We start from the raw sequence: 14,588 nt of genomic DNA on the forward strand, positions 1-14,588 counted from the left end.
GTACGTACTTAATGAGTATGTGTTGATTGATTAGACTGCAGTAATTAGGTGGAGTTTGAAGGCATGGAAAGGTCTCCGTTCTGATGGGAGTGTCCCTTCTGGAGGGACGGCGGTGGATGTGATATGCACCATTATGTATAATACACACACATACACACTCGCACACACACACACCCGAGAAGACAAAATCTCAGATGCAGCATGAGTCATCCCTCAGGGGGGCAGTCCCGATACTTGCGACTGGAGGAAGGATGTGTGTGTTGCGGAATGAGATGTGCTTGTGTCAGCAATTTATTTGTGTATGTTTTTTTTTTTTTGTTCTGCTGGTGACCGGATGGAGTCCTTCTCTCTCTCATGTTGACTTCCTCTCTGCTGCCCACACTTCTCACTTGCATCCCTTGTTTTTCATAAATGCAAATAATCTTCTCACCAAGTGCATGAAGCATCCACCTCCACTTTGGATGAGATGGAGTCATGTTGTGCAGTAAACATCTCCACCGCTTGGTCAGCAGCGGTACTACACCCTTATTATCGCGTCATCTCAGCTGTGGCAGCACTTAATCTAAACACTTGTTTTATTTCTTACTCTTAAATTCAGACTTTAGTCATGGATTAACCTGTGTCAGAGTCAATTTTCTCTGCAATTAAGGTGATCTCTTTTTTCTTTTATTTTTGTCCACACCCAGGAAGTTCTACTACATCACGCTGCTGAGAGACCCTGTGTCCCGTTACCTCAGCGAGTGGAGGCACGTCCAACGCGGGGCCACATGGAAGACCTCGCTGCACATGTGCGATGGACGCACACCCACGCCCGAGGAGCTGCCCTCCTGCTACGAGGGCTCCGATTGGTCGGGATGCACGCTGCAGCAGTTCATGGACTGTCCCTACAACCTGGCCAACAATAGACAGGTACGGACGATGCGTCAGGTGTCTGGGGGATTGTTTGTTTCTTCTTTGTCCAATTCAACCAAAAAAGTCAGAAGGCACATATGTTAGACTTGAGAGCGGCCATGTTGGCTCGCACAGTCTGCATTTGGAGAGGTTCTTGTACAACAAACTCATCCAAACTCACCTTGATGGAGCTTCCTTTGTCCGTACCGCTAAGTCTTCCTGCAAAAATTGGAAGCATAAAATTGTCTTTTTTTTAATTAACCAACTGCTGATTGATGATGAATGAATGGAGAGGTGTGTCCCTATACTTTTGTTCATATAGTGTATTTATTTTACTACCTTTCCTTTTATTATTTATGTCTATAAATATGTTAACTGGGTATATATTTATGTATAATATAACTAATACATTTGATTGCTAATTATACAATGTATATTTCTAATAATCCTCGGCCATCTCTGTGTAGAGTTTGCATGTTCTCCCCGTGCATGCGTGGGTTTTCTCCGGGTACTCCAGTTTCCTCCCACATTCCAAAAACATGCTAGGTTAATTGGCCACTCCAAATTGTCCATAGGTATGAATGTGAGTGTGAATGGTTGTTTGTCTATATGTGCCCTGTGATTGGCTGGCCACCAGTCCAGGGTGTACCCCGCCTCTTGCCCAAAGACAGCTGGGATAGGCTCCAGCACCCCCGCGACCCTTGTGAGGAAAAAGTGGTAGAAAATTAATGAATATTCTAATAATGATGTATTAATTTAGTAATTATTTATTGTTTTATATAATATATAGAATATATAATATTGCATATATGAATGAATATGTCATTATAATTATAATTATTTGATATAAAATAATGAATTTTGTTTTACTTTTTCCCACAAATAAAAAAATTCTACAAATTAAATAAATTACTTAACACAGGCTCTAATCTGCAAGAGTTACAGCATACAGTATATGTAAAAACATGAGTAACAGGCTTCTCTACACATCTTAAAATAAACACCAGTGGAAGTTTGATGATTTATCTTTAACAGGCTATCCTTGCATGATGTTGCTGTTAAAGTGTAATGTTAGCACCTGAGCCTGCATAGCAACAGTACCGTTGTTAACCTGTGTGTCCTCTTGTCCCATTCCTTAATGTTTATTACGTTTATTAGGTTGGACAAGTGCAGAGCTACAGTGTATGTGTAAAAAGTTGATAGCACATCTTGGAGACACACCACAACAACAAACATCTCATTAGTGTTAAACTCAGAGACACACAAAGCGGCGTGTTCCCAGCAGGGCTCACTAAGAGCACTTTTAGACTCTCCATTCCATTTAGTTTGTTTGAAAATACTTCCATATTGGACCGTCATTACTTTTTGTCGGTGTATATGTGATATAGGAATGAAGAGTCTAGCTTTTGGTGCGGTTAAACTACTTAGAATTCCTACGAGGCCCGTTGTACCTGGCCCGGGATAAAGTACTTTGCACTGAAAGATCTCAATGTGCATTCAGGAAGTGTTGTGTTACAGTAGAGACGCGGCGCTGCATACTGATGCATTCACACCGCATGCACCTGCTGGACCGCCAGGATGCTTAAAATGCGTGCATCTGCGTGTGTGTGTGTGTGTGTGTGTGTGTGCGTGTGTGTGCAAGCAACACACATTTATAAGTCACAGGACCCTGAGTAATAACACCCTCAGGCTCAGATGAGATAAGCTGGCCAACACATTTATGTGGGAGTCTGAGATAGCAGGAGAAAAAAAGAAAGTGTGAATTGGGAGGTGTTTATGGCCGACGGGCAAACTTCTGAGCGTGTGCAATTCCTCCTTGTAGCCACTTTTGCGACTCCCCGGGAAAAATTAGTACACGTCTGTTGAGTTTGCTTTTGGAACATCTGACTGATAGCTCAACTCAACGGTCAAAGCCTTGTTGCCGTTGTTTGCAGCAGAACAAATGAAGGCTAGGTATTGGCTTGGTAAATAGTATACCGTGCTTTAACACACGCACAAAACTGCAAACGTTTTGGAAAATTATGAATAGAAAACTTTGGTAATGGTTTTATGGTAATGGTTTAATTTCATTTGAACATGCATCAGATTACAATTAGGTGCATCCCATAATCAGTTCACAGTTCCACATGTCCAAAAGGAGTAGGAAGAAACAAAGCTTATTAAATCCTACCCCTCCATCTGGTACTTTTACAATCAGTAACTGTTACATTTGTTCACTTCCTGCTTTCCAAAATACAGTTAAGGTTTTTTGTTTTGTTTTGGGTTTTTTTAATGATGCATCTCGTACCGAAGTAGGAGGTGATATGACCATACAATGACATAATGGGTACCATAGTAAGTGTCAAAGGATTGACCGAAACATCGTCCGGCCAATATATCGGTACGATATTTGCGTTTTTTCCTTGTATCGGTATCGGCCGATGCACGCCGATGTATTTTTCCACCGCATGATTTACTGTCAGGCATCCGCCGGGGCAGCTTTGTGTTGCCCTGGCGGTAGAGGACCCCGCAACACACGTAGTCGCAGTACTCCGCCCTCATTGTTGAATCACATCAAGAGCGCGTTTTCACAAGTAATAGAGTTAGCTTGCTTTTAACACTTTACCAAGCCCATCACATTTCACTGGTTGATCGCTAGGCATAACTGTTTAATATCTCGTACTAAAATTGTGTCAGTGTGATGTGTTTGTGTGTGTAAAGGCGGGGGTCTCAAACATGAGACCTGGAATATTTGTTATCATGGTAATTTTTTCATGTAAATTGAGGGATCAAAAGCAGTATCGGCCACAAATATCGGCCCAAGCAAAATCAGCCATCGGCCAAGGGTGATGGAAAAAAAATCGGCCCCAAAAAAATATCGGTCGATCCCTAGTCAATATAGTGATATATATAGCACACCATGACTGGTTCAAGACTCTTCATCCTTGTATTTAGCAAACATCAACTGCTTGTATTGTTTCTTGAATTGGCTCATCGTTGTGCATTGTTTGAGGTCCTTACTCAATCCATTCCACTTTGATTTTGATACTACTTTCTTAAGTTGGCATTGGCATTCACAAAAGTGTTTGGAGTTGTTTGGTTGCTGATCAACCCCTGAGGCCTGTTATGTTTGCGAGCTCCATAATGTCATTATCGTGTAACCAAACAAAATGATCAAACTTAAAGCTCCTATCTGTGTAGCTGAATGACAAATAGCTAACAGAGCTCCTGGCTTTATTTTAAGCTGTGTAGCAAAGCCTGCTTTTTCTTCGGGCTTTGTATGCTTTGTTTCTGTATTTTCTGGTCTTGCCTCTGATGCCTCCATAGTTTTTCCTTTTCATTTATAACAGAAACTTCACCTCTAATTTTTCTTTGGCTGTGTGCTTCTTCTATTGGATTGAACAGGCTACATGTTGATTCGTTTGAGCACTGCTGCCATCTAGCTGCAGGCTTGTATATTGTTCAAGCATGAATTACATGTGTGCAGACTAGCACGAAGACACTGATACGGAAAGCCCTCCTGCCTCTTTGCCCCGACTCCCTTTAATTCTCCCCCAAAGATTTGCTCTACCACGCAATTGTGGAGTGTTTCATTACAATGACGCCAACTTGTGGTCTGGCATGCATATTACATATAGTAGTAGTGTTTTGTTGTTGTTTTTTGTAGGTACAGTATAATAGAACAAGAATTGTTTTGACAGTGCAGTGTTCCCTTGTTTATTGCGGGGTCCCCAAAATAGTTATTTTTGAGGGTTTATTTATTATAAGTTATTTGTTTCGCCAATCACCATGTACTTTGTACACCTTTAACATGTCCTCACATTTCTCTCTTGTTTAACTTTCCTCTTGTGTTAGCTTTCTGGCTATTACTGAGGGATATAGAACATATCTCTTAAATCAATTAGTTTTATTTATTTTCTCATTTTAGTATTAATCACTAAAGAAACATCTATAGTGTTCAGGTCAATTATGAAATGAAAAAGCAGAACAGGTCCAGATCTTGGTTCACTGTACTTCTTGCCATTCTTTCCATGATCCAAATTGTAAATGTGAAATCAGCCATCAGTCAAATGAGTGAATTCCCCTCACATTTCTGGACATTGAAAAAGCGGTCAAAATGAGAATCCCCTGAAGTATACATGAAGAGAAGAGGAGCTGGTTGTCATTGTGTTGGCTAATTGTACACTTATGATTTCAGTTTTGGCTCAAAATATTGCTTTATGGTTATTATTATAGTTTATAATAGTTTATTATAGTTATTATTATAACCGGGTCGAAACCGACCCTAACAATACAGTGGTCATAATTTCAACCAGACCATTTTAAAATGTAGTAAAAATTATTTTTTTGTTTTTATTTTGTTGAAATAGAGTTTCCTGACTAAGTCAAAAAGCCTTGATGCAATAAACAAATGTTATGAGATTCTTTTTATGCATTAAAATGTGAAACGGGTCGGTGCCGACTCTAACACAAGAGGAGGGTTAAACTCTCTCAATGTAAAAATTTCATTTGAGTTTTTATGCACAATCTGCTTGGTCGGACACAACAAATAGATTCGCAGACCGTGGCTCTTCGTCATCCAGCTGTGGTGTTTTTGTTACCTTGTTAATAAGTGTTGCACCTGCCGTCGTGTTTACCCAGCATCATACTGAGGATTCATTTGTTCCTTCGGGGGAAGGCTTCAGTCCAGGTGTCCGGCTGGCTTCTTAAGCCATTTGGGTGCAAAGCGTTTCTTGTTGTGAGTTTTGTTGGGGCGAGGGCTTGTGGCCGTGCAGCGTTCATAGTCGCACAGTTGGCTATTGCTTACAGTACTGTATGGGCGGCTAGCAACAGCACAATGTTGGCTAGTTTGCTCAGGACCACAACAGGAAGAGTCTAAAGCAGAAGACTGCAACATTTGACTTCCCATAATGCAATTCTTCCTAAAGGGCCATACTCTGCCTGTAACAGCGTGTGAAATTGTTTTGAAAAAGCACTAAAATTGCACTAATTCAACAGCCCCTTTTGTTTTTTAGGCTTTAATGTAATCATCGTACAAACAAATGAACACAAATGTGATTATTTTTCAGCTGCATGTTGTCATATCAACACCTCCACAAATTGCTTGTTGTGTGTCCTGTCCTAGGTGCGCATGTTGGCCGACCTGAGTCTGGTGGGCTGCTACAATATGTCCACCGTCCCCGAGAAGAAGCGGGCCCAGCTCCTCCTGGAGTCGGCCAAGAAGAATCTGCGAGACATGGCTTTCTTCGGCCTGACGGAGTACCAGAGGAAAACCCAGTTCCTATTTGAGCGCACCTTCCGATTGCGCTTCATCAGACCCTTCATGCAGTACAACAGCACCCGCGCTGCCGGCGTGGACCTGGACAATGCTACGGTTTGTTATTTTCTGTTCTGTAACGATCTTGTTATGCATCTCCAACGAGTCTACAAAAACCTGAGTGGGAACACGGTGGTGGTCTTACAATGCTGTGAAGCAACTTGGCATGACTCCATGTTCAAGAAAGCAGCATTGCTTTAAAGATGCTCCTTTGATTGGACCACTGTGGGAGTTCTGAGGTTCACTTTCCAGCAAATAAAAACAAAAAAAAGAAAGTTCTCTGGCAGACTGTTGACTTGTACATCAAAACCCCCGGCAGAAGGGACGAGAGAAAATAACACAGCAGCTGAGTAAAGGTGTTCTGATGGTTATTGTCACTATAAAAAAGAGCAAGCCTGCAGAGTGTGATGTGGGTGGGAGGCAGTGTGGGCTTAAAAAGCACACACACACACACACATTCTCATTTTTGCTTTCAAATCCAAACTTCTAAAGGCCTAGTGTTACTCTAGCAATTATTCAAAGAAAAATATGAAATTATCACTTTGGTTGGCTTCCTTCTATGACCTGCAGAGTCATTTTTGAACTGATGATGTCTTTGTGTTGCTACTATTTACAGTACCTGGCTACTATTTACAGTACCTGGCTACTATTTACAGTACCTGGCTACTATTTACAGTACCTGGCTACTATTTACAGTACCTGGCTACTATTTACAGTACCTGGTCAGCCCCACATTGAATGCCCTATTTCTTTCTCTGTGTATCTGTTGCTGTAAGCCAGTGCTTCTCTATTATGTTCTAGTACTTGTCAAAACACACGCCCCTACTGTGCTGCCTGTGCTATTATTTTTTTGGACAAATACAGCACATGGTAGCGCTGTTATTAAACCCTGAAAGTTTGTGCGCTCGACAAAACCACCCACTGTAATTTTGTACATGCCTTTAGGAGACTGACCAGCAAGTTTGGTTGAAAAACTGGGCGGCACGGCGTGTCGAGTGGTTAGTGCAGACCTCACAGCTAGGAGACCAGGGTTTGATTCCACCCTCGGCCGTCTCTGTTTGGAGTTTGCAAGTTCTCCCCGTGCATGCGTGGGTTTTCTCCGGGTACTCCGGTTTCCTCCCACATTCCAAAAACATGCTAGGTTAATTGGCCACTCCAAATTGTCCATAGGTATGAATGTGAGTGTGAATGGTTGTTTGTCTATATGTGCCCTGTGATTGGCTGGCCACCAGTCCAGGGTGTACCCCGCCTCTCGCCCAAAGACAGCTGGGATAGGCTCCAGCGACCCGTGTGAGGAAAACCGGTAGAAAATGAATGAATGAATGAATGGTTGAAAAACTTGGCCATAATCGATCAAAACATCTCTTTTAGTCATAAGTATATAGATCAGGGGTCACCAACCTTTTTAAGGCTGTGAACCTGTGAACTTCCAAAATGACAAAACTGCACGGATCACTTTTTAGTATTCAGAAGAAAAGGAATAGTAGTAGTAACACTATGTGAAGCGACTTGCTCACATATCAATGTTAATTATTTTCCACAATAAAGGTAACAAAAACTTATTTTTTAACAAGAAACATTTATGTGATTTCTGTGATTTTTTTCACCTGCCTAGTGAAAAAAGTCCTTTGTTTGTCCAAAGCTGCCTTTAACAAACGAGCCTTTTCCGTCCTTAATTCGCTGCCGGGTGGGTAGCTCGCATTGAAGCTTTCATGACAACTTTTGAAGTGTCTCCCCACATTGTGCCGCTTCGGTATTGCAACAGTCGCCCCGCAAATAAGAAACATACATTTTTCTTCAAAATACATAAAGAAACATTTTTCCTTTTTCGCTTTTCTGCCATGTTTTTGGGGGCTAAACTGCACGCACACACATGAACTTTGACTTGAGGTAAGAGTTCGTTATAAAATATTTGTGTTTTAATTTTTGATGTTATTAAAAAAATATATTAATGTAAGCAATTCTGATTCAAAATTTAAAACACAAAATAACAATGATAATTTGTAATCAGTGCTATTTTTAGAAGATGCCTTGCGGGCGCCTTAAGTGGTCCACGTGGGCACATGGGCACCCGCGGGCACAGCGTTGGTGACCCCTGATATAGATAGAGTTTTTAGAATTTTATTTTATTTTTTATTATTCTACCGCTTATCCTCAGGAGGGTTGCAGGGGGTGCTGGAGCCTATCCCAGCTGTCTTCGGACGAGAGGCGGGGTACACCCTGGACTGGTGGCCAGCCAATCACAGGGCACATATAGACAAACAACCATTCACACTCACATTCATACCTATGGACATACCTATGGTTTTGTGGGAGGAAACCGGAGTACCCGGAGAAAACTCACTCATGCACGGGGAGAACATGCAAACTCCACACATAGATTGCCGAGGGTGGAATCGAACTCGGGTCTCCGAGCTGTGTGGCCTGGACAAGAATTTATAAAAAAAAATATTTTCTTGTCTGTCCCGTCTTTTCTTCAGGTTCAGCGCATAGAGGAGCTGAACGAGCTGGACATGGAGCTGTACGACTACGCCCGGGACCTATTCCAGCAGCGTTATCAGTACACCCGCCAGCAGGAGCGGCGGCTACAGCGCATCAAGAACCACATGCAGCAGAGCCACCTGGGCCTGGGCCTCAACCTGTGGCCCTCGCACAGCCGCCAGACCTCCGGCTCGTACCTAGAGAACGATGAGGAGAACCAAAGGGAGCGGAATGACGAGGAGGAGGCAGGGGGCAGGACGGAGGAGGCGGCAGGCGGCATCAGCAGCAGCAGCAGTCGGCTCCCCACTGAGGACTACATGAACCAGATCATCAACCGCTGGTAGCAGCAGAACTTATGTAACATAAAAAAAACACTATTTTGCATTTAAAGTGTCGACAAAAAGACCCCTCCCCCGGTGGTTAACGGTTGCCGTGGCAACCGGGGCCCACCCATTTATCTGCACCCGCCTGCCCCCCCCGCTGAGTCCTTCTATGTCTCCCGTCTTCATTAGAGGGATATTTTTAAAGTTGCTGACATCAGACATCCTCTTTTCGCCTCATAAAGAGTGAATTCCAAGTGGCGAAGGATCGGTCTATTTCCTGGACAAATTCAAAGAAAGCGGGAAAGACTGACAATGACGACGCTTTTAGGATAATTTAGCTCATAATGTTCCTCTCTTTATGTGTTATGCTTTTTTAAAAGCAGAATTCTAAAACACTGAGACCAACGTTGCTGCCTGAAGATTCCTTTTACTTCTTGTGACCTTTTTGGTTTTTGGTTTTTTTTTTTTGCTCATGCATCTGTGTACAATGGACCATAGCCATTACTGAAGCCTTGCATCACGCTGGCGGCTGCTGAAAGGAGGGCGGTCTACTTCTATGCCCACCGCACCACCGCACCCTCCGCCCCTTCCAAAAGCTCTGGTTGCTCAACAGCCATTTGCTTCTTTCTCCTTTCACACCTTGCAGACTTTGACAGCCAATTACTGGATCTCACACAGGTTCGGCCGAGGCATCAAAAGTCAGGCGAAGTGTGCTTTGAGGCAGACGGGGTGGAAAAAGTAGTGGTCACCATGGTGATACGAGGCCCTTAATCGAGCCAGTGGCATTTACAGTTTGTCCTTCACAAAAAAAACAAATTGTCATACACGACTTTGGCTGTTTGACAGCTTAGGGTGAGGTTGCAGTGCCTCTACGTGCTGGGATCATCGTCCACATCAGGGTTTCTCCAACCTTTTCATCACCGATATAATTGCCATAACTTGCTGCCATAATGCTCTACTTACGTTTGATCACTTAAGAGGTCCACTCACATATTTGACCCCACTGACAAAAAAAATGTCAGCTTTCCAAAAGCTTCTAATATACGCTATATTTGTATTTTTTTTCATGTTGAAAAGAGTCAGTCTTTTAAAGCTATGTACTTCATCCAGGAAAATACCTATCAAATGTGAATTATTCTTAGGGGATTTTAACCCTTTAGAGCCAGTATGATTTTGTTGTGGGGTTTTTTTGGAAAAAAAAAATATTATTTTTTTATTATTATTATTATTATTATTATGAGGCCCTGAGATGGGATTTTATTTTTACAGTGTCAGTATGTGGTTCAAAAAGATCCACTGTTGCGAGTCCGTAATCAGGAAAAAGCTGAAGGAAACAAAGATTTTAGGACAAAAAATGGCCACTTCCCAAAAAATGCTCTAAAAGTTTGATATCATAATGTTTTCTTCCACTTTAAATTAGTCTATCAAATCAATCAAATAATACATATTTGGTTTTTTTATTTTAAAAAAGCAACAAAAATAATTTTCCATAAAATACCTTTCAGGGAGTATTTGTTGTTATCATTATTATTGATAAGAGGCCCTTATTATTGCTTATTGCATTTTTTTTACAATGTCAGATTTCAAACTCATACTCATGTCCACAGGATAAAAACAAGTCAAGCTTTAAAAAAAGAATCAACCTGAAATATACCTATAAAATAATCCAATAAAGGCCACTACATATGTATAATGCAAATGTTTTTTATGAAAAAAACAGTTTTCCAAAAAATCCGATTGAAAGGGTATTTGATTTATTATTAGGTCCTGATATGGGTAAATGATTGGCAGCAGCACCGATAAATAATTTCAGATTTGCTTCCCAAAAACTGCTCTACAAATATGATATATTCGTGTTTATTACACTTTAAACAAGTCTATTTTTACAATCCAAAAAAAAACTACCAGCAGCAATATCCTTCTAAAATAACCCATTAAAGGGTAAAAGTATGGTTGTATAACAAAACTGTTTATTTGTGGGGAGGCTTCATGAAATAAAATTCAAGGAGTATTTGTTTTTTAGTAGTATTATTATTAGTTCCTGAGATGCATTTCCATGCATACTTCAGCCTGAAATATACAAATATGTTTAGTCCAGATCTTGCAAAAATAAATTTTGCTGCATGCTTTGAGTGGGAAAAAGTAGTGCCATCAAGTGGACAAATAGTCCAAATAAAAACCTTAACATAAATGACTGCACTAGCTTAGATAAATGTTTGCTCACAATTATCATTTTTTTTGCCACTTTTTTAGTCCAAATTAAGGAACTGTTTTCCAAATGAACCTAAAAGCTCTTAATTGGCGCTCAGTACCATATTTGACTAAGTTTGGGAAACCCTGGTGTGCATTGCCAGTAAAAATCTGCATTATAAAGTCATTTTTCTTGACTACACGTGTGTGGATGAATGTGTGTGTAAATAAAATGTACAGTACGCCTCCTACTGGCCTTTGTAAATAGTGTGCTTGAACGGATGACTGAGACTTTCATGACTAATAATAACGCCATTTCATTATTTGTTTTTTGTTTTGTTTGTCCCCCCCCCCCCCCCCCCTCCCGGTGGTGGAGTCATAGCCTTGCAGCCATAGCAACCGATACTCACTTCAAAGCGATAGTACTGCTCTCATTATCGCACCTCCTTATTTGGAAGTCTTCCCCAAAATGTCAGCTCGGGGTTGGGTTCTGATGGCAGCCCTCCAGTGTTAAATTTGGGAGGAATTTGACTCTTATTTTGCAAATATAGCATTCAGGTGTTGGTTCAAAGCTGGTACCAAACACAGAGCCTTATTAGTTACTTACTTAAGTAAAGTATATGTTCTTAAAATAACACCATTATTTTTATTTTTTTATGAAATTAGTTAAGTTGCATCTTTGAGAAACAGTCGCCAAGGTTACAAACTCAAATGCTAGCCACAACACATGGGGGTGGAGCTAGTCCAGGGTTGAATACATGTGTTTTAATGCTAACTCATTTGTCTACGATGTTTTCTATTTATAACAAACTGTTGAGCTGTAAACTTGTCGTGTCACTTGTCGTCCAGCCTCTTACAGCCGGTCTTTGATTTTCAAGCCATAGATTGGTCACACGTCAAACAAACAACGGGCGCTAATGTTTTTTTCGGGTTGCAAGACATACTTACTCACTTCGTACATCTTCCTGCGTCACCCGTACGGCAAACGAGTGTCTTTCATGCGTGTTGTGTCTTACTCCTTCATGGTCACCACAAGGATGGTCTCCACAAACACAAAAAATAATAATAATTCATTTTTTTAATGTGCCCGGCTACAGTTATGAATCCAGCTAAGCATGCGAGCTCAATACAGTTGCCTCAACATTTTCCAGCAGGAAGACACTTTGAGAAGATGTGACGTTGTGTAGCATCTATTTGTGTTTTTTTTAGCAGGGATCTACTCTACTCCAAGTACTGTTCAGTAATAAGCAAAAATATTATAAAAGGTAAAATTTCAGGACCCCCCCACCCCCCCCAAAAAAAAATTTTTATAACACATAAAATAATATTAACTTGATGTTTACACATTTTTGGAGTGTAGCCAAGCCAATTTAAAGGAGAGTTTTTGTTCCTTTATTACTAAACCAAGTGGAAAGGATCCATATGTGAGCCGTCAAAGCCCAACCCCAGCTTCAAGCAAAAGCAGTAGACATGAATTAACCAATGAGAGGGGAAGAGAAGACATCACGGTGTAGTTTAATGACACTGAATGTAGTCCAGCTTTCGTGTCAAGGGGCCGATGGTACTCTTACATCACATTACATCCGTCTGTGTCAAGTTGCAATGACGGAGAACGGACGCACCGGGAGTGGAAATATGCTGCTTTTTATGTAGCCTTGGCTGACAATGCAATAGAACCCAAGGGAAAATGGGGAAACCAATAGTCATTTTTGTTGTGTTTTGTATTAACTTCCAATTGTGTGTCACAAAGTGCAGCTCCGCATGACATCATTGTCACAACAAACCTTCCGTAGAAATATCCGGATTGCATTTAAATGATTCCAGAATAATATCTGATGTCTTAACGAGTTTCCATCGTGACAGTAAAGCAACCCAACTGTGATATCCAAGTACCCTGCTATTTTTTTAAATTATTTTTATTTTTTTAAAGCTGTGTAGAGCGTGAGCGATAGAGACTTTTTTTTTTTTTTTTGGTGCTGTCTGTCTCTGGCTTCTTGTGTGTTTATGTATGCATCATTCTGGGCTCTGGTTCTTATGATTGCAGCAATGACTCATCATCATTGTCAAACCACCAATTAAAATATTTCATTTTTACAGACTTGACTGTGTCGTGCTTGTCACTGCCAATCGTGTGTGACGTTTCTATGCTATTATTACTACACGCAAACATTGGGCTCAAACCACACCACAAGTGTTTAAACTTGAAATGAAGCAATTAGGTTGTAGGATTTACAACGTAAAGGGGAACTGCACTTTTGGGGGAATTTTGCCCATCATTCTCAATTCTTATGTGACATTCTTATGTGCATTCGAGCGCGAGAAAATGAGTTAATATGAGCTAGCTAACAACAGATGTCATGGGAAATACCTATTTTGATGCTACACCACATTTTTTGTCTAATTAAGAATTTTTTAAGCATCTAATTAACCTCACCCTTAAGCATTCATAAAAATGGCTAAGTGACCTAAAATACAAATATCTAACTATTCAGAATATTCATTCATTCATTCATTTTCTTCCGCTTTTCCTCACGTGGGTCGCGAGGGTGCTGGAGCCTATCCCAGCTGTCTTCGGGCGAGAGGCGGGATACACCCTGGACTGGTGGCCAGCCAATCACAGGGCACATATAGACAAACAACCATTCACACTCACATTCATACCTATGGACAATTTGGAGTGGCCAATTAACCTAGCATGTTTTTGGAATGTGGGAGGAAACCGGAGTACCCGGAGAAAACCACACAAAAACTCCACATAGAGATGGCCGAGGGTGGAATTGAACCCTGGTGTCCTAGCTATGAGGCCTGCACGCTAACCACTACACCACTAGAATAAAAAAACACTAGAATATGTAGTATTCAACACTTGTCACTAGGTGTCAGTAATGTTGAGTGAGACACACAAGCACCAAACTTGTTCGCCAAAACAACAAGCTTTTGTTGCAGGTTTGATTCGTCTCACAATAGGCACCATCATCCCTAATAAAACACGGGCTACTGTTTCGGGCACAAGACCACACATTGAGCTAAAACGCAACTCTGAACTCTCAACATCACTTCCTGTCTGCCCTCCACTCACCTCCCCTAATTCGGTGACACATTTACAGCAACACACACAAGTGTCTTAAACGGCTTATTTTCGCTTTCTTATGTCCACACTGGGGCGGTACGGCGGTCTAATGGTTAGCGCGCAGACCTCACAGCTAGGAGACCCGAGTTCAATTCCATCCTCGGGCATCTCTGTGTGGAGTTTACATGTTCTCCCCGTGCATGTGTGGGTTTTCTCCTGTTTCCTCCCACATTCCAAAAACATGCTAGGTTAATTGGCCACTCCAAATTGTCCATAGGTATGAATGTGAGTGTGAATGGTTGTTTGTCTATATGTGCCCTGTGATTGGCTGGCCACC

At 41.3% G+C, this 14,588-nt stretch overlaps 1 protein-coding gene across 1 annotated transcript in view; it reads left to right on the top strand.

Moving 5' to 3' along the window:
* Positions 1-10,431, top strand: part of hs6st1a (heparan sulfate 6-O-sulfotransferase 1a) — a 92,496-nt gene extending 82,065 nt beyond the window's left edge. Inside the window, exons 2-4 of the mRNA XM_058091455.2 lie at positions 687-909; positions 5,996-6,244; positions 8,668-10,431. Of these exons, the coding sequence (XP_057947438.2) occupies positions 687-909; positions 5,996-6,244; positions 8,668-9,012 (817 nt within the window). The 3' untranslated portion in view covers positions 9,013-10,431. The remainder of the gene's footprint in view (positions 1-686; positions 910-5,995; positions 6,245-8,667) is intronic.
* Positions 10,432-14,588: the final 4,157 nt, after the last annotated feature.

This window comes from Doryrhamphus excisus, linkage group LG14 (genome assembly GCF_037039965.1).
Source record: "Doryrhamphus excisus strain RoL-2023G ecotype Guam linkage group LG14, RoL_Dexc_Guam_v1.1, whole genome shotgun sequence".
NCBI lineage: Eukaryota > Metazoa > Chordata > Actinopteri > Syngnathiformes > Syngnathidae > Doryrhamphus > Doryrhamphus excisus.